At 41.6% G+C, this 20,833-nt stretch overlaps 1 protein-coding gene across 2 annotated transcripts in view; it reads left to right on the top strand.

Annotated features, from left to right (window-relative positions):
- KEA3 (K+ efflux antiporter 3) overlaps positions 1 to 20,833 on the top strand; it is a 62,854-nt gene that overhangs the window by 26,656 nt on the left and 15,365 nt on the right. Inside the window, exons 2-15 of one of the 2 annotated variants that reach the window (XM_087374599.1) lie at positions 1,603 to 1,986; positions 2,472 to 2,573; positions 3,761 to 3,841; positions 3,990 to 4,091; positions 4,388 to 4,465; positions 5,752 to 5,820; positions 5,988 to 6,038; positions 6,143 to 6,256; positions 6,339 to 6,440; positions 6,538 to 6,672; positions 7,611 to 7,792; positions 8,065 to 8,206; positions 8,326 to 8,394; positions 15,264 to 15,365. In XM_087374599.1, coding sequence (XP_087230725.1) covers positions 1,603 to 1,986; positions 2,472 to 2,573; positions 3,761 to 3,841; positions 3,990 to 4,091; positions 4,388 to 4,465; positions 5,752 to 5,820; positions 5,988 to 6,038; positions 6,143 to 6,256; positions 6,339 to 6,440; positions 6,538 to 6,672; positions 7,611 to 7,792; positions 8,065 to 8,206; positions 8,326 to 8,394; positions 15,264 to 15,365 — 1,713 coding nt within the window. The remainder of the gene's footprint in view (positions 1 to 1,602; positions 1,987 to 2,471; positions 2,574 to 3,760; positions 3,842 to 3,989; positions 4,092 to 4,387; positions 4,466 to 5,751; positions 5,821 to 5,987; positions 6,039 to 6,142; positions 6,257 to 6,338; positions 6,441 to 6,537; positions 6,673 to 7,610; positions 7,793 to 8,064; positions 8,207 to 8,325; positions 8,395 to 15,263; positions 15,366 to 20,833) is intronic. The other variant, XM_087374600.1, reaches the window with a different exon arrangement.

Below are 20,833 nucleotides of genomic sequence, written 5' to 3' on the forward strand. Positions count from 1 at the left end.
CACTGGCTCTGGATCTCTACTTCACCGACCACCTGTGATCTGGTGGTCTGTGTGATCTAGCTAAAAGAACTCCATAATTGTACTCTGCGATGAGTTTGTCTGTGTGTCTTGTCCATGTCTCTGCGATCTGAGTAAGGGCTCTTTGTGCCTAACTGCTTGATGGATGAAGGTGGCCAAGCATCTCTGATCTGGATAGGATAGGCGGGAGAGGAGTCCGAAAAGAGACAATGGTAGCGGCCTCGAATCTCATAGTATATAGGGCTCCTGAAGACAAATTGCTCGATCTCCTGTCGATCACACAAAGTGCAGATGTGACTCTCCTTGGGTACTCTCCCATCTTGCCCACTCTCATTGCATAGTTGATGTGATGAAACGCGGAACTGTCAAATAGAGATCCTCAATGAATGTGGGAGATGGATCCACGTATACCCTGGATGATCAATGAAGCCTTCCTTAGAGATGTGCACGCAATGATCCCTGTAGAAGTTGAGCTTCATTGGTAGCTCACTCGGTGCTAACCAGGTCCTGAATTGTGTAGCTGTAGGAGGTCCTTGCGTATGACCTGGTAGGCTGGTTGACCTCGTGATATCTGAGTGGGGGAGATGGCACTTCAATTCTGTACGGGAAGGGGGGTAATATGTCCATGTGGAGGGAGAGAGAGAGAGAGAGAGAGAGAGAGAGAGAGATATGGCTAAATGTGAAAAAGGATGAGAAGTGCTAATGGAATGCATAAAGAAATGAGTAGGAAGAGGGTGAATTGAAAGACAAAGGAAACTGGCAGGCATTTAGGTACAAGGGCTGAGAAATGACTAATTGAGAAAAGGGAAGATGCTAAGCAAAGAAAAATGAGTTATAGAACAAGCGAAGACATGAGTACGATGTAAATGTGTGAGAAGGAAGGTGAAAGTGAGCTTAAGGTTTGGAGGACGCGGTCAAGGAAAGAGAATGAGTATGAGGCAAAACCACACTGAGCGAAATTGCTGCAGGGATGAGGAAAAACTTAGAAGATAGGCAAGAAGGGGTGGAAGAAGGGGAGCAAACAGGAAGGTTGTGGAGTAGGAGAAGGTGGGAAGTGCGGCTGGGTGCAAGGCTCTCACCATTCTCTTCTAGTTATAGTAGTCATTGTCCTTTGCCTTTGTCAAGATATGAAACCCAATCCTCCAATCCCCATGAGAGGGTTATGACATCAACCTGTCATATCTTATCATGCGCTTTGGTAAGCAGGAAAATGTGCATAAATTTTTACAAGGTTGTGACCCCATTTAAATGCTTTTACGTCAGGCTATGTGTCCAGTGGCTTCCAAGCTTGGTTAGCTTCTCTCTTGTTCTAAGCTTGTGGTGTGCTTCGTTTATATGCAGAAGCTTTGATTCCTAGTCCAGATTTTTGGAGATGATTGGTATGAATGCCAAAATTACTACTGTGTTTTGATACACTTTCCAGCTCTCTATTGTTAACTTAGATGGCCACCTTTCCCTGGTCATGACGATATCATGTACACGAGTCTTTTACATGCACCAAAAACTTGTGCCACAGAGTTTTCAGGTTTACCCTGTGCATCACTTGATTAGTCTTGTCCTGTTTATTGGTTCACATATTTGCAGGTGAAAAAGGCAAGGCGACAGAAATATCCATTTTCGAGTCATGCAGCATTCAGTCCTTGGGAAAAATGCCAAAGGTGTATGACAACTTGTGTCAACACAAATATATTAGCACAGGTGCAAATAACCGGTACAGATCTCAAAGGTAAATATGGTGGTATGCTTCCCAGATTGCAGGATGGGAAGCTCTTTCACAGAAGTAATAAATTAAACACTGTTGAAGGTGTTCGAAGACAGCACCTAAGAAGATTCAAGTTGGCTCCAAGGGCTGAAGTTAGCCTTGCCACAGGATTGGAAGTTATCAATGATTTGGGTCTAGATACCTTAACATTTCTTGCAGTAACTGTTCTGGTCGTGCCGGCTTTCAAGGCTGTCAAAGCAAGCCCGGTATGCTTTATTTCCTTGATATGCTCAGCAGTAGAGTTCAGGAATCATGGTGACAAGTAACCTCACAAAAAAATGCCTTCCTGGGCTCTATAAATGCAAAACCTACGTTCTTAATAAAGTACATCTTGTTTACAGCCTTTCACAGTAAAGAGTATACAAAACCTTAGAATGCGTGGAGTTTGCAACGAGTTTATTTAAGAGACTCAAGTATTCTTTACAGATCTTGCAAAATTTTTAATCACGAGATTCTGTTCAGGAATGCCAACCTGTTTATACTGCAAAGAATGTTCAATTATGTTTTTCTTTCCTTCTGTTCCAAAGGGGAATCCCCATGGCTATAGTTAAATAATGCATTAACTGCCCAAGTAACTGACTGACATGTCATAAAATGAATTGTCATATCTTTGAGTATTAAAAGTTCTTTATAGCCTCAGATTGACTGTTTTCCAATCTGTCTAATTCACTTCAGAGTAATTATGTTTCAGATTTTGGGGTTCTTTCTTTCTGGCGTTGTACTAAACCAGTTGGGTTTAATACGAAATATCATCGATGTCAAGGCGTTATCTGAATTGGGCATTCTTTTCCTTGTAAGTACATTTATACTTTTCATCAAAAGTGGAGTATTAGAAGCTTTGGGATGTTTTATTGTGTGGCGCCTTCAAAATTGTTTTCTTTTCCACCGTCTCCCCAATTCTTGCTTGGGTTTCCAAAAGCTTCTTGGTTTGTAAGGGTGGATATATCTTAGTCCTTTGTAGGCATATGCAGTATTGTGTGTTATCAATGCTTTCAACCTTTTCTTGTTAAAAAATTATTCATGAGGGCTACTTCTATTTGTATTTTTGTTGCATTTTCAAGGCTTGGAGAGTAGTTTTGCTTGATAGTGACCTTTCCTAACGACTGTTCGGTGAACCCACTGGAGCAGTGCAAGCGCACTCAACGGAATACTGGAAATTCTAACTGAGTATATCCTCGCATTAAGATGGGATCTTGGGAGGTTTACCTTCTCACACTATGAGCAGAGCACAACTAACTAGATAGTCTATTCTAGAAGCTTTTATAAAAGGAAAGGCAAGATAACTCCACACAGCAGGGGGGTGACCAAATATCTTCGATCATCAAATGTCTAAAGCCACTGAAAGGATGTCAAGTGTTGATGTTATTGTGATATTTTAAAATGTGCTTTCTTTAGATTTAAGGCATCTAGATCAATAATTGGATCTACAATTCATACTCAATTGGTTGGGATTCCTCCCTTCCCTTGGCAAAATGAGCCTGAGTTCTTCTCTCAACTCTAATCAGCGAATGCCTTTGTCCATGGGCATAATCCCCCACCCCAAAAAATAACAGAACAAAACAAAAATAAAACAACTTCCAACACACTCAGGGCTAAATGTATAAACTGATTTAAGTTCCATACCACATTGCCAAAATTTTAATGTATGGTTTTCTTTTATGAAGACTTGATTTATTTGGCTATACTGAAGCTAAGCCTGTACATTATGTTCAATGGCATCCTTTGTGTTCACTTGTGCCAAATTCATCGAACACATGTAAGTCTTCTCATTCTGAAATTTTGAAAAAGGGTTTTGATGTGCTTATCCTTTTCTGTAATGACTAGGCATCATTACGGGGTGTAATGAAGCCAAGTTTGTGGATTAGACTCATACATTTGATTTATTAAAGTAAATTTACAGATTGTGCTATAATGTTCCTGGCTTCATCTAGATATATGTATATCTCCATTCAAGTGCTAATGATGGTTTTGCAAATCTAGCTTTTCGAAATGGGTTTGGAGTTATCTTTGGCACGGTTAAGAGCGCTCGCCAAGTTTGCTTTTGGAATGGGCCTTGCACAGGTTTGATCCTTTTACTTGTCATTTGTAGATGTTCACATCATGTGAGAAGGACAGACTAAAGTACAAATTTTCATGTTATTACTTGCACTTGAACTTTTTTGTGTATAGGTCTGCTTGGAATGCTCTTATTCATTTGGTTTTTGCACAGGTTTTATTGTCCACTTTGGCCTTCACAGCTTTTGAACTTCCACCCAATGGTGCCATCGGGACCAAAGTCTTGGAATTTTTGTTTCATTCAAGGCCAGATCTGGTAAGACATTCAACAAATGTGAGAAGTTCGTGCATTTTTTTAAAGCATTGCAGTGATAAGATTGCACGTGTCATTTTTGGTCTCCCGTGAATGCTTGTCTGGTTCATGAGCTTATTATTTGTATACGTTCATTGTCCACGAATTCCAAATAGTCCAAAGGGCACTCAATGAGTTCTCATTGAAAGGACACTAAAGGCTAAGAAATGTACTTCGAAATGTCCTTTTGTTTGAAGAATGAAAAGGGCAGTTACACAGTGTTCGAACTAATGTTCCTCAGTACAACTTGTGAATCACAGGTGAACATTCGAACAATAGATGAAGCTGTTGTTATTGGTGCTGCACTCTCTATGTCATCGTCGGCTTTTGTCCTGCAGGTTTGTCTGGTCTATTATATGGAAAAGAAAGCAACCAATCACTGCCCTTAAACTTCTGACCTGTATGCACCAGAGAATTATTGGTGGAAAATGGATTGTTGTCAACTTTTAATGGTCATAAGCACAGGTGACACAGTTTATTTACATGAAAGAACCGGAATGCTTTCATGCCAGCAGTTTTATTGTCTATTTATCTTGGTCTCTCATGTTTCCATGGTAAATAGCGACAATAAAGAAGAAAAGAAGAGGTGTGAAGGCATTTCCCGTATCTGAATGAAACCTCAATAAGTGGAGGAAGCACTCTCCGTAACATGCCATCTGAGTGCTGAGTGCTCACAATGGCAGGTCCAATCAATGTACAACGTACCCAAAACCTTCCTTATTTGGTGGGTCTCTTGGTGTGTCAAGTACAACATGGGCGAATCCAGCAAGTCATGGTGTTGGGTGGGGGTGCTCTATGGGCATACCAGTGAGTGAAAATATTTGGTCACACCTGCATACGAGCCCTCATCTCCCTTTATTGCTAGCTGCATGGAAAATAAGAGAATCAACCAAGCAAGCTTATGTCTACTTGCCTTGAATGACCCTTCTAATAAGCGCAATTCAAGATAGATATGATATGGAAGGGGATGCCTGTGTGGAGAGCTCTGACATCTGGAGTAAATCCATGACTCTATCTCAGAAAAGCTACTACCCTCAGCATCGTTTGTGCTAAATTTGACAAGGCATCTTGGTCCTTCATAACTGCAATTTGAGTGTCTAGGACTTCTCGCACAGGCTAATGTATTAAGGTATATGGTCTATGCTCATGCATTCTAGGAAACCCTTGATCATCACACAGCATTATTTTCAGCAGCATCTAAAGGTGAATATGACAAGGCATCGTGATGCTCCATGGATCTTGTTTAAAGGGGGCACAATGTGGACTACTGACGGTATCTCTTAACCGTTCATGTGTTTAGCCCTCACGCACCTAAGAGTTCTCAGACTTTGATCATCTAATGTTACAATGCATACTAGAAGTGAGCTCGCTAATGACTTCTAATTTCTTTTGACAAACAAAGTTCCCATTTGAGGCATCTGGTCAAATAGAAATTTCTAAAAGATGATTGCTGTATGTTGTAGACCTGAACATGGTTTGTTGTAGGTGTTGGTAGCTGGCTAGTTATTGCACAGACATGATAGTTTCTTGGTTGAAGTGCTTATTGTGACTCTACCAGTATGTATCCAGGATTCAATGATTGCATTACTGACAGGTTTCAATTGTAATGATTTGACTTTTCCAGCTTCTTGCTGAGAAAGGTGAGCTACCTACTCGACTTGGTTCAGCTACACTTGGAATCCTTCTATTTCAGGCAATTTCTTCCTTCACTCACATGAAGTCTTTTGAAGTTATGGTCAGATAGGGTGGTTTTGGGTGGTGCCATTATAAAACTATATTCTATTAGCGTTCTCATGTTCTTGCAAGCTGACAAACCCCAGGTTGCAGTAATATGTGCAGTTTTAATATATCATTTTGCAGGACATTGCTGTTGTTCCATTATTAGTGATATTGCCAATACTTGAAAGTGGGGTATTGCATCTTTCTTACACGACAGTTTACAAATTGTCCTTATATTTCATTGCTTCTTCTTCATGTAGTTTTAGATGGACTTGATTTGAATTGGATTAATGCAGACTCTGGGGAAAGAAAGCGTTTGGCCACTTTTGGCTGCAGAAAGTCTCAAAGCTCTTGGTGGTCTAGGTGCCCTTTCCCTTGGTGGTCAAATCTTTCTTCGTAGGATCTTTGAGGTGAACCTGCGATATCTCAAAATGTTGCTGAAGAAAATTCTGAGTGCCGTTTGTTGAGTTTTGTGGATTCCTTGCACTGCAGATTGTGGCTGATTCAAGGAGCGCAGAAGCTTTCAACGCACTTTGCCTCTTGACAGTGACTGGGACCTCTCTAGTCACCCAAAAACTTGGTTTCAGTGATACGGTAAATAACAGGTTTCTAGATTTCAATGTTGTTAATGATAATGTCATGAATTAATTTTCATAGTTCATGTAATAAAGAGTTCATTCCATTTGAACAGCTGGGGGCTTTTCTTGCTGGTGCTCTGCTGGCAGAGACTAATTTTCGAACACAAATAGAGGCTGAAATTCGGCCATTCAGGGGATTGCTGCTTGGTCTTTTTTTTGTCACAACAGGGACATCAATTGACATCCAGGTCTGACCGTTATACCAGTAATCCTCTTATGGAAGAAAATGCTGAAGTGTTGTAATTAACAGCTGAATGCATAGCTGACAAATGAATCACATTCTCATTTTTTGTGAGAAAGACTTGTGTCATGTCTATTGGCTGGCTGGTTGGGGCATGGTGTTCAGTCGCCTATCCCTTTTCATGACCCCATTTTCTCTTTCTTGCTTGGTACATTTTTTGGTGTCCTGTCCAAGCTGCTTTCATTGCCTGTGCTATATCAAGGAAGTACTTCTGTTCTGCCGACATTGTGTTTTCTTCGAGTTTGAAATGAATGTATTGCTTTAAAGTAGAATAGGTTTCTGGCCTTTGTCTTTAAAACCAAAAGACTGACAATTGAATGCTATATCAATTGACTATAGCCGAGTTTCAATGCTGGCAATCATTCTGTGGGTGAAAACATCGGAATGTTTTTATCTCATTATATGCTAAAAAGATAAATGAAATCAGCTATTGCAAATTGGTGCTCCCTCTTTTCTGTGTTGTACATTCATGCCTCAAAGCTTCTTGAGTAAGCAGGTTACTCCTCACAAGCGACAAAATATAGTATTCATTATTGCAATATGAAATGCATTCCATATCATAATCTGGAGCTTTTGGATCTTACGAAGAAGGTTAAACAACTCCAGGACATTTTGGAGGGAGTTGTGGCCGATTAGAAACAGAAAATTACTCAGGAATATAAAAAGGGAGATGCTATTTACTGATGGACAGGTCCAATGACAAAAGAATTGACGAAAAAAGTAGGATACTTGCCTTTGAATGGTGTAAAAGCATCTCTTAATGACAATGATGCGATTTCCATCTTTGAATACCAAGAAAGTACAAGAAAGATATCTCAGTATTTCATGTTGATGGAGGCGGGTTTTGAGAATTGTTTTTGACTTGATGACACTTTCTGTTTTCAGCTCTTGATTCGGGAATGGCCAAATGTGTTGACGCTTCTAGGAGGATTAATTGCTATCAAGACAGCAATTATTACAGCAGTGGGACCCCGTGTTGGGCTTTCTCTACCAGAAAGTGTGCGCATTGGTCTACTGCTCTCACAAGGGGGGGAGTTTGCATTTGTTGTCTTCTCTCTTGCTAACAGGTTTTTCATCCATCTTACTTGTGAGTCCAGATTCATGATAACAGTATCAGGGTTCTATTTTTATTTAGCTCTGCTACTTGACCAGGGCTTAAATCGCGAGAATTAAAAAAATCTGGCTATCTCCCTAGCTAACATCGTAATTTATGAAAAAATGTGAATGCCATCTCTTTTTTTAGAGGTAAGGATTCTTTGTTTGATAGGGCATGCACTTCTATATTAATTAAGCTCCGTAGCTTCTGTTTGTAGACTTATCGCCAGTCCATATGTTTCAGATTGGGAGTACTGCCATTGGAGCTGAACAGGCTTTTGATCATTGTTGTTGTTCTCTCCATGTCTCTAACTCCCTTCTTGAATGAACTGGGTCAGAAGGTGGCAGAAATAATTGAGACACGCTTTGATATCCCTCAGGGAAATGTAAGTGATCTGGGGTTGCAAAGGTGGAAATTTTTGGGGGGTGAGATTTCTGTCTTCTGGAAATAGGGAAAACTTATTTTATACTAACATGTTTTGCTGAAACGTTCTATGTGGAACAGATTATGAATGAAGAAGCCTTTGAGGTCAATGATCCTGTTGTCATCATTGGTTTTGGTCAAATGGGTCAGGTAATCTGCAGGCCCTTGTTGATGATTGTGTTCTTAGACAGATATAATAGTTGCTCAGTAAAAACCTGTTTCCCTGCATTGTGAGTTGGTTGATAATTGAAACAATGTTAGGTGTAAATTAAAATATGCTGTTTCTTTCAATCACGAGCATGCTTTTTGCATGAAGTTAAAAAACTTAGAAAAACCAAAAGAGATAGATGCAAATACTCCAGAAAGAGTACCCAGGAGGAACGAAGATGGACGGATACATTCCTGTTTTCCAGAGTTAGAACATCATTTTTTGGGACTGAATATTATACTTGTTGCTATTTGACATTCTTGAACTAGGTTCTGGTTGCATCAACTAAGGTGGCATTCAAATTGTGACTTAGATGACTAGAGAAACTAACTGCCTTAGCTTTGCAATTAGAAATACTTTTGTGATCCTTTTAAGCATACAGACCGTTTTTCCTTAGGAATGATGAAAAGTAATATACTCTTGTAGATGCAATGAATGCAAAATTCAATTCTTGTTGTATATGAGTATATTTCTTCTAGCATGTTACACATTTTGAAATCCTGGACAAGGAAATATAAAAGGCTTTTTTTTGTCAAGAGAAACTATGAAATGTTTTATAAACATGTATTTTAAAAAATATTGTCTTTTGATGCACATCCTATGTCTAGACTTTCAAGTAGGTTGACCTAAAAGTACATGAAAATTATTGCTATTCCACTAGCAAAGTATTTGAGATTGACATCAGGTCCTTAGGTGTCTTACGAGGTAGGAGATTGGAACAGGGTCATTTTTGATAAGAGAGTAATTCCTCAGATTATCTTTCTAAATATAGTACCAATATGTAGGACATTATTCACATCCTCATGGCCATTTGGGACAAAATTCAGAGCTTCTCACATGCCACAATGGCTAGGAGAGCTTCATGAGAGAGTGGAACCATGGTCTATTAATAAAAAATACCACTATAGGGCCTTCATGACATTTCCACTCTCCGGAGTTATGACAGCATGATTTTTCTTACAAGATTTAACTCACGCTTACTAGAGCTTTTCTTTCTTGCAAAACTCAAATAAAATAAAAATTTTGATATCCACAAACCTACAATTTGATTGAATCGGCCAATAATTGTATGTCCGGGGACCGGTACTACGCGGTTAAGTGCTAACCAAGACAATAAGTTTGAGTGGAAACAAGGTATTTGCCACAAGATTATCCGGGACCAAGATAACCAAAGATAGGTAACACAATTTGTGTGAGAGGATAGGTAATTCAAGTATTTGCCGTATTAGCGGACATGCAAATTTCACCTTGTGAAGTTTTCGTCCAAGTTGCGGCCTGCTGGTATTGTGATAATTCTTTCTATCTTAAATGGTGCGTTGCCCTATCAGCTAGATTTAGATTTAGATGCTCGTTGGGGAGAGACTAAAATGAAAATGTTTAGACTTCACAAGCAGTTGTAGCTTGAATGAAGAGATTTTGGACTACCTTTTGATTAGCCTTCTCCTTTAGTGCTAGCCTTCATCATGGCTGAGTCTGCCCTTCACCTCCGGAGTGCCGACAGAAACTCAGTACGAAGACTTTGTATAAATGGATGCTCAAGTATGTGTGGGTGTGTGGATTTGTATGTGTGAGAGCATATTTTTATACTATGGTCTACACCCACTGTTGGGCGCTGATGACGTCAGTGGGGATGTCATAGTAGCTAGTCCCTGCTATGCATGATGGAGTTTATGGTTTTCAACCTTGTGAGTGACTCTCATGAGATTGAAACTGCACTATGTTGTGTTTTTAGAGGATGAGTTTGGGAATGTTCCTGGATTCATCTAGGTATATATTTGAACTGGACTTAGTTTGTGGCCAAAGCTCAAAGTTGACAGGACACTTGAAGGCAAGCAGCTTCTTTGAAAGGAAACGGAGTCTAAGCTTGGTTGATTGATCATATGTCGAGGAGGTGCGCCTCATGAGGACCACCAGATTGAGAGAGGTATTCCAGTGGAGGACCACAATTATAATAAGCATATGGCTATAAACCATAGCTTGATTATGCTTACATAGGCACTTGAGTCTAAATCTTTGGTGTCCCTAGAATTTAGAAGACATGGAACAACTACAATTTAAACAAACTTGTAGGATTAGGATATGCGTAGTAGACCCCTTGCTTCTATTAAAAGGACCATCAGATGTGCTTAGGATAGAGCATGTTTCGATTTTAGTGATGTCCTCATACAACTCTTCAGGAATCGAGATGTGTGTAGATATACCTGCTGATGCCCATAGACTATTTGAGATTTGGAAAGTATCCTCTTGTATCTACACGATACTTAGTTCTCGACTTATTACAATGTTTGGCTCATGAATTAGAATTCTCTCTTGTTTTTAGAGTGCATCTACTATTCTTCTTTGTGTACAAGAATAAATAAATATGTTGATATTTGTAGAGGAATGGAAAGATCTAACAAATATTTCACATGGGAATTCAGTAGTATAGTAAGCTTTGATCAATTAGAGGTCCAACTTCAATCAAAACCTATCCATAATCAGTTTTGACAAAGTCGAGGTTTGAGTTGAATCCATGACTTAGTCAAACCCTAAGCATGTGTCTTGGGAAGACTTACGATGATATGAGATGCCAAGGATTGGCTAGGAGTATGTATGATTGTCAGACTAACTTCGAAGATATGAGGTGCTGCAAGGATTGGTTAGGAGTTATGTAGGAATGCCAGAAAGAAAGAAAGTTTATTAAAGTCTTCGGAAGACCGATGGGTCTATGAGATTGTGAAAAACTTGGTACAAATGAGTTGTGGGGGCATGAAATCGGCAATAGAGTGTTGTCGGCCACTCAAAGGTGCAAACTTGGCACGTCTCCTGTTCGTAGCTCTATGTCTAACCAGGGCTACTGTGACCCCCGTCGGTCGGGCTTCGAGGGAGGGGATGTGCCCAAGTGTGATCTGTGTGTCAACCCTCCGTTTGAGCTGTCGGGTCACAAGCTCCGGGTCATGGTCATGTCGAGGACTCATCTCGTGGGGGTCCATGTGATCTGGCTGAAAGAACTCCGTGATAGAGCTCTAAGAGAGTTCAGCCAAGGAAAAAGTCTGCTCTTGTCTCCGCGCTCGGAGTATCCTCTCGCAGTGTCTGATACATCATGAATGAAACTTGCCAAACACCGTTGGTCTGGGTAGGAGAGGAATCGGGCCAAAATCACATAGCTATCTCTGAAGGGACAGTAGAAACGCCCTCGGATCTCATAGTAAACAGGACATCGGAAGGTGAAGTGCTCCTCTGTCTCAACCTCCTGCATGTCACACAATGTGCATATGCGCCTCTCCTTGGGTAGTTGCTATGCTCTGCCGCTCTTGATACAAAGTCTGTGTGAAGAGACCCGGAACTGCCCAAGAGAGATCCTTAGTGAGTGGGGTAGGTAAATCTGCGTGTATCCTGGTGGGTCAATGAAACCCTCCGCTGTGATAAGTAAGAAGTGATCTCTGTAGAAGCTAAGCTTCACCGGGAGTTCACTCGGTCTCAACCAGGTCCGAAATGTGTGTAGCTGTAATAGATCCTCACAGACAACCTGGTTGACCTCGTGTGATAGGAGGGGAGAAAACGGAGCATCCATGTTGTATTGGAAGGGAGGTAGACTATCCATGTAGATCCCCAGTCGCTCAAACCATCTCTCTGTGCGTGCATACCAGCACCTCTGGTCCCCACCTGCTGCAAGTGCCATAGAAGAGGATAGAGCTAGCCATGGTAGCGTGCTACACCTAGAGGTGTAATCCCCATACTCCCTGACTCGGTACAGATACGTGATGACCTAAAATGCAGCATCTAGCTGTAAAGGGGGTGACCCAAACTCAGCCTGAATGATCTGGTGAGGAACGGATGGCTTACCATGAATCATCCGTGATAACATGAGAACCTGTAGCCACTCCACACAGGCCCACTCTGTATCCGACAAGTCTAGCCCCCAACATGGGCTGCCGTACATCCCTGCTGGGTGGACCAAGGAGTCAAAAAGCAACCCCTTGGTCCGTGGATCCTGAAAGTGCGAGTGGAAGCAGTGCCTCTCTAGTCTGGCCAATGAAGCATATCCTTTGCTCAAGTGTGCCTGCATCACGGGTCTTAGTGTGAAGATGGGTCCGGAAAAGACAACCCCAAGATAGGTGTATGATGAAACTATCTCAACAGGTGACCCATCAAATGTGAACTGCTCTTGGCGCACGACGGCTGGAGATGTATTGAAGATCATGACCTTGGTTTTACCCCGGTTGACCTTCAAATCATGAGACTTACAAAAGGACTTTGAATTGAAGTCTAGGTAGATATAATGTGTTTTCAAAGATATGATTTGTAGATCCGATTGAAGAGAGAATCACCATTCAAAGAGAAGGGTTTCCCCTACTTCAATTGAGAGTATGTCTGAGAGTCTGCATCACTAACTTAAACATTTGGTATCAGAGAAGGCTGCCCCTTGCTCCCACACACCTCTCCTCAGCTCTTGCACCCTTGGGGCTCGATTTCTGTGGCAAAAACTCGATTTTCGTTGCGGAAACTGTTGCTCTCCACTTCGTTTTTTATGAGCCATCCTGCTTTTTGTCTCTTGGAGTGCTCTTGGATCCTTCTAACAGCAGCAAGGTGCCTCAGTCATGGACCTGGTCACCTTATTTTGGGATGATTTCGAGCTGTTTCTGCTGGTTTCTGTGAGCTGGGTGGAACATAATTGTGCCATCGCCCGTGATTTTGTATCGTAACCAATATTCAGGTTTCTAGTTGAAAATATCTGGCGTGTAACAAAAAACTTTAGGGATAAATTCAACCACCTAGAAAATTGTGGTTAGCAAGGACATCGTCTTTCAAGTGCATGATAGTCCAGAGAAAGATTAAGCCCCAGCAGTAGTACATGCTATTTGGATGCAAGACATAAAGAGGAAGTGGAGGAACAACCAGCAAAGATGTTGGAGGGAGCGCAAGCTAAGGATCTAGGGGAACCAATTCTTAGAAGCTTCTCAGCATTTGGCCCAAGCAATAGTCTAGAGTTTGGGTGTTGGAGGTCAATGCTCCACCCTTTGTTGACCTTACGTGATAGCTTAGTTGCTCATCTACAAGTCTCCCATATGAAGAGAATCCATCAGCATTTTATGGCATGTGTGAAGATGAGATATGTGTATCATTGAGAAACCATCCACCATCATCACTATGGGAGGGGTTGCATGTTGAGGGTGGTTTTTGTCGGTCACCAACAAGGTTTATGATGTGGCACACAACCATTTGGACACGACTCGAGAGGTAATGTGTCTCATTAGCCACATATGTAGTACGGTGACCTACTAATGTGGAAAAACAGCCGTGTGCAAATGTCAATAGGTGACGTAGCAACAACCACATGCCAAGCACTATAGATCACGTTGTAGCGTTAGCTGATGACATGGCAAAAGTGCCACCTAGCATTTTTGGCCAGTCAGCAGCAAATAGGCCCCAGGTTGGACTATTGGTAGATTCAGGCCAAGGGTTGGCCCAAAGCGACCCATTGCATGGGCAAGATAATGTGGGGCTTGCACGTCCCTCCTACGTCACATTCATAGGTCTCTTCACATTGTGTCTCAAGAGTTATGGAAGAGTGTTCAGGCATTATTGAAGTGTGGTACATTGTTCCTTCACAATGCACATCCCTGCTTAGGAGTGCAAGGAAGGCTACTAACATCCAGCAGAGGAAAGCATGGTTTCCAGAAATTGCATCTATGGTGGAGCTTCAATTTTCAGCATGATTAGGCTGTATTTATATAGATCTACGTTGTCTCCTCTTGCTCTCTCTCTCTCTCTTTCTCTCTGATAGATGACCTATTCTTGGTTGAAGATTGCTTTTGCTGACTGCATTGCATGCATAGTGTATTCTCTCACAAAAATGTGGTACATGATGAAACTTTTGTCTGACATCGTTCCAACTGCTACATGAATTGGATGCCACACCAATTCCCAAGCATGGGGATAGGCCTTGGATTGATACCCCATGTCACAATTGGTAATTGAATCCTCACATTTGGTGTACATTTTAGGATGGCTATGATAGGATTTGATGTAGGTGATATTTATGGACACTCATACAAAGGGAATTGCGATTGGATCAGGTCTCAAGAGGCCTTGAGATTGAGCCCTAAGATGAAAGAACTTAATTTCAAGAAATGAGAGGACTGTATGTTGAGGGCCTTGAGTCTGCTGTCGCCTCATAAAGACGTTAATTTGTAGAAAACTATGTTGGCCTAGCAGACCTTTGTGTTTAGTTTTTCTGACCTTCAGTGTAGTTTTTCATAACTTTCTCTTGTAAAAAAGAAAGGCCAAATGTGTAGTGAAGAGTGCAAACATGGGTATCTCTTCATCTATTTCACTTCCTCTCTCCAGCATTTGCATCAGATCCAAAAGCATTTGGGTTTTTTTGAAGATTAACTATTTCTAGGAGTCGAGGCTGAATCCGTGTGGCAAAGAGTGCTTTTGCTGTTAGAAATTTGATTGATCCATTCTTCCTAATCTTTGCATAGGTCTATTTCAGAAAAAAATAATATATTCCTCTCTTTCTTTCCTTCCCTTTTTCTTTTCCCTTTTCTTTGGGGGGCGGGGGCGGGGTCGTCCCACCTAATGCTTTTGCTGGGATTCCCGTATCTCTTTTACTCTTCTTTCTTTCCTCCTTTTTCTGTCTTCCTTTTCTCAAAATGTGTAGCTTCTAAAAGGTGCTATTTCAAATTTGAGACGTGATTAAATTCAAGTCTAAGAAAATTTGTATGCCGGGTGAAAAAGAGTGAAATATTGGTTTGAGTTTTGAAACTACAGACGCAGGACTAGTCTAGTGCATACATTAATTGCTCTAGAACTACTTGCATTGCAGGTGCTTGCAAACTTCTTGTCTACTCCTTTGGCCAGTTGCCAAGGTGATGATTCTGGAGGATGTCGCTTTGTAGCTTTTGACCTTGATCCTGGAAGAGTGAAGGTATGCCAATCTATGGATGTGCTTGGGATAATTTTATGTAGCATGCAATTTTTTTTTCCCGAAGCGGGGGGGGGTGGGGGGGTGGGGGGAGAGAGAGAGAGAGAGAGAGAGAGAGAGAGAGAGAGAAAGAAAGAAAGAAAGAAAGTTTATTAAAGTCTTCGGGAGACCGTGAAGGTCTATGAGACTAAAGAGAACTGATACAATGAGCATAACGGTGGTGGTCTCAAAACGGGCCAACCAACCGTTTCTACAAAAAAGAGGTTATGAAGGACTGTGTGTCTAGTCCTGATACAAAAAATATGTGTCCACCTCCAGATGATACAAAGAAGAAGGGGGGGGCACCAAAAATGGGGCAGAGGGGGGAGATAGTGCAGGTGGGAGAGAGAGAGAGCATTATCTATATGGGACCCAGGACAATACTTTAGTGTGTGGGTCTCAATGAAATATTGCAAATTTGTGAAATATCATGGTGTTAAGAAACTGTATTTTCAGCCGGTATGAGTTTTTATCATATCTACTTGAGAGATTGCTTGGGTTCGTTCTCTCTTTTTGTTGTTTATAGGACTTTCAGAAATTATGTCCATATAGTGTTTGATTTCCCTTTTGCAGATTTCATCGTTTTGTCAAAATTTTCCTGAATTTTTCTCATATAAGTGTATGCTGTACAGTTCAAAGAGATATGCAGCTCTGTTTCTATGACTTAGTGCTTGCAGCTCTATTATAACCTCTGCTCACCTATGTGGTTCAAGCTCTATTACTACCTCTCCTCCCCTAGAATTTGTGTCATCAATTTCATATCTTAAGTGATGATCCCAGTCCAAATGTAGCTTCAACGTTTATTATTGTACCACTAATGTTGGACCCTGTTATTATATTCTAATTGAATCTCAGTCTGCACTCTGAGCTAAATCACAACTGTAAGAAATCCTAGATTTACTATATTTAGAAATGTGCCAAGGAACAGAAAGGAGACTGAAATAGCAGAGAACAAGGAATAATTGTATTGCTTGAGTGTCTGTAGTGTATTTGTAGTGTGTCATCCATACAATTGGGCCTCTCTTATATAGAGAGTGAAGAGTCACACATGAAAAGGTGTGTACTCCAAAGTGTATGTGCATGAAGAGGTGTGTACCCCTTGTGAAGGGTGTGACCCTTGATGAGAGGGTACATTACAATAGAAGTGTCTCTTCCATAGAATGTCTCTTGTGAAGGGTTGTGCCTCATAGGAAGTGTCCCGTCGAAAGGGCATACCCTTCCACAAGTGTCCATTCATCAAACCATCCATAAGTCTAGATATAGAGAAAGGAATACGTCACAGATCGTGACATCCCCTCCCATTCAAAATAAGACCCTGGTGGAGGTAATGAACTGATGTAGAAAATATCACGGTAAATTCTGAAAATACTGCTGTAAAATGTCAGGGTACTGCTGTAAGTCTTCATCAGATTGCCAAGTAGCGTCGGAGTCATTCAGATCTCGCCAAAGAACAAGGAATTTCGTGATAAGTCGATGTCGAGTCTCTCGCTGTCGATGGTCCAGAATACGCTCAGGAATAAGGAGAACATAATCGTCTTCGATTTCTGGGACATTATCACCTGCAGGAGGAACTGCTTCATCGCCTGGAATGTACGTCCTTAGCCAAGAAATATGAAATGTCGGATGGATTTTACCCCAGGATGGTGGTGATTCCAATTTGTAACTTAAAGGTGAATTTTTCTTGATGATCCGGAAAGGTCCATAGTATCTTGGTCGCAACTTAGGAAACACAGACTTAACCGTCTTATAGTGATGTGGGGCTACAAATAATAGCATCATGTCACCAGTGTGAAATTCCAGGTGACGTCTATGTTTGTTGGCAGACCGTTGATACCGCTCTTGCGCTTTTCGCATATGATCCCTGACTTGGAGTAGAATGTCTTGCATTTCTTGAACCAGTTGATCAGCTAGGGCCACTCGATGTTGAAGTACAAAATTCGTTGGTACGATCGGAGCGTGTCCATAAGCTGCTTGAAATAGAGTCATGCTGATGGCACCATGGAAAGAGTTATTATAAGCAAACTCAAGGAGTGGTAGATACTCTTCCCAAGCTGCTAGGCGTGAATGAATATAACGTCGAAGCATTTCTTCCAGAACTTGGTTGACTCTTTCAGTCTGGCCATTTGATTCTGGGTAGTAGGCTGAATTGAACAGTAGAGTTGTTCCCAAAGATTCGAACAGTGAAATCCAAAAGTGACTGGTAAACTTAGGATCTCTGTCGGATATGATATTTTTGGGCAATCCATGGTGTCGGAAGATGTGTTGTATGAAGAGTTTGGCTATGTCTGGAGCCTGTGCACTACTTTTGCAAGCAACAAAGTGTGCCATTTTGGACAATCGATCAACAATTCCCATAATCTGAGTATTACCTCGGGAGGATCGTGGTAGTGTTGTAATGAAATCCATGGAAATATTTTCCCACCTTTTAGTTGGAACTGGAAGTCGTCGGCTTGCTTTCATTTGTTGACAAGATAAGCAAGATGTAACCATTTTGATGACGTCGCTTTTCATCTGAGGCCAGTAGTATGTTGCACTAAGTAACCTATAAGTCTTGTTGATGCATGGATGGGCAGCAAAAGGAACTACATGATGCTCTTTTAACAAAAGACGTCGAACATCCTTGTCATGTGGTACACAGACGCGATCTTGATAATACAGAAGGTCGTCCGTATAAGAATAGGATGAGAAAATCTTCTGTTCGGAAGTCGAAGGTTGATCTTTTGAAAGAACTTGTACTGCTGTGCCGAAGTCTTTATCATTGAAATACTTCCCTTTGAATGAATTCGGAACATCCACAGATAATGTAGAGATTACCATAGTTGATGCTAGAGTTAACCTGCTGAGAGCATCTCCAACTACATTGCGTAGTCCTGGAACTTACTCAATGGTCATGTGAAAGTTGGCCAAAAACTCAACCCAGCATGCTTGTCGAGCGTTCATGACTGGCTGAGTAAAGATATACTTTAGAGAGTGATGGTCTGTCTTGACCACAGAGTCGGCTCCTATGAGATAATGTTTCCAAGAGCGATAAGCATGTACAACAGCAAGAAACTCCTTATCATAAACCGGGTATCAGGTTTGGATATCGGAATGTTTATGGCTGTCAAAAGCAATAACTCTGCCTTCTTGCATCAAGACTGCTCTTGTAGCGATGTCGGAAGCATCGGTCATGTCCTCAAATGGAAGGTTTGGGTCAGCAATAGCCATAACGGTAGTGAGTGCTTGCTTGAGTTGTTGGAAACTATACTCTGTTTCGGGAAGCCATTGAAAAACTGCTGTGCTTTTGAATAATTCGGACATAGGAGTTGCGATTTCAGAAAACTGATAGACCTTTGTATGGTAGAAGTTTGCCAATTCGAAAAAAGAGTGGACATCATGAACATTCTTAGGAGTAGGCCAGTTTCGGATTACCTCGCCCTTCTTGGGATCCATAGAGATGCCTTGAGCTGAAATAACATGTCCCAAATATTCAAGTTGGGTCTTGAAGAACTCACTCTTCTCAATGTTAATGTAGAGAGAATTTGCGCGGAGAACTTCAAAAACTTGGTGAAGATGTTGTTTGTGCTCATGTAGGGATCTGTTGAAAACGAGGATGTCATCGAGGTAAACGATGACGAACTTATCGAGGAAAGGCCTAAAGATGTCGTTCATTAGTGTCATGAATGTGGCCGGGGCATTGTTTAACCCAAAAGACATGACCAAACATTCATAGTGTCCATACTTTGTTCGAAAAGCTGTCTTGTACTCATTGCCTTCTCGTATGCGAATTTGATGATAACCTGAACGAAGATCAATCTTTGAGAATTGTGTTGCGTGTAGAAGTTGATCGAAGAGTTCATCGATGCGAGGCAATGGATACTTGTTTTTTATAGTGAGCTTGTTGAGGGCTCGGTAGTCGATGCAGAGGCGCATTGACTTATTCTTTTTTTCCATTTGTCGAGTAGTTCGGTCACCTGTCTTTGGATTTCTTCATTTTGAGTGTAAGAAATCCGATAAGAAGGTTTCGACAGTGGATTACTGCCGGGAATAAGTTCGATTGGGTGATCCACTGGTCGTCGAGGTGGTAACTGCTTTGGCAATTCCTGTGGAAAAATATCCAAGTAGGGCTGGAAAAAAGGTTGGTTGAGGTATTCAGGAGGATCCTTTGTTGGTGTCTCCTCTACTGCCATAACCAACAGAAGTGAAGTCTTTACTTGACGTTTACGAACCCACTTCTTTACTTGTAGGGCAGAGGTAACTGGGGTTGAAGGAGAGTCCCTAGAACCAGTTAGCTCAATAAGTTTTCCCTGGTGGACAAACTGGATAGTATGGCTGCGAAAACTGATTGATGGATCATAGTCGTAGAGCCACTGTTGTCCAAGTATGACATCGTACCGAGAAAGAGGCATGATGTCGAAGTTCAACTTGTCCGTATAATGTTGGATGCGAAAAGACAAGTTTTTGATCTTGGTGTTGCACAAGAAGGTAGTTTCATTTGCGAGTTCAATCTGATAGTCCATGAGACTAGGATTGGTGGTCAACCGAAGTTTGTCGACCATAGAACTAGCTAGGAAGTTATGAGAGCAGCCACTGTCGATGAGGATAGTGACCATTGTTCCACGAATCGATCCTTGAACACAAAGTACTTGAGTGGCCAGGGAAGGTTCGGGGTTGCTGGCAAGGCTCAGGTGGATGGTATTTGCCATTCGAATAGCTTTGCCTTTCTTGTCTTGTGCTGGGGTAGCATCTTCTGTTTGGGAAGTGCTAGGTTTCATATTGGAATTTTGCTTTGGTCGCTTGGGACAATCGAACCATCTATGGTCGCCTGTACAGATGGTACAAAGTCCTTTTGTGCTGGAGTTGTTCTTCTTGTCAGTGGCCGCACCTTTATTTTGGGGATGACAGTGATGACTTTGTGAAGAAGAAGAGGCGCGATCCTTGGAGGAGTGCTTCTATTGGAATCCAGCATACAATTTCTGAGACTTGTGGGGATCTTGAGACTGTCGCCGACCTTGATTACTCGAGTTTTTTCTAAACCTGGGGTTATCTTGAGGGCGAGCACCTTTGGCCATAGTAGAGTTCTGTGTTCGATTAACACTCTGCTTCCCTGTGTTTTGGAAATCTGTAATGCGCTCTGCGTAAGCAATAGCGCCAGCTATGGTGGTGATGTTTGCTTTAAGGACATCAATGCGCAACGAGGGATTTAGGCCTGAGATGAAAGCATGAAGGCGATCATCCTTAGTTAAATCATCAATCTCCAGCACCAATGTGGTGAACTGAGAGATGTAGGAAGACAGGGAGCCTGTTTGCTCTAACTGTCGGAGTTTTGAATGTGCTTGGAAGTCCGCATTGGCAGGTATGAACTGCTTACGGAGCACGTGTTCAAAACGTTCCCATGTTAACACACTTTTGCCGTCCTTTAAGCATCTTTACCACCATAGAAAAGCTGTAAC

This window comes from Dipteris shenzhenensis, chromosome 5, assembly GCF_047967505.1.
Source record: "Dipteris shenzhenensis isolate YYH24624 ecotype China chromosome 5, Dip_SZ_1.0, whole genome shotgun sequence".
NCBI classification, from domain to species: domain Eukaryota; kingdom Viridiplantae; phylum Streptophyta; class Polypodiopsida; order Gleicheniales; family Dipteridaceae; genus Dipteris; species Dipteris shenzhenensis.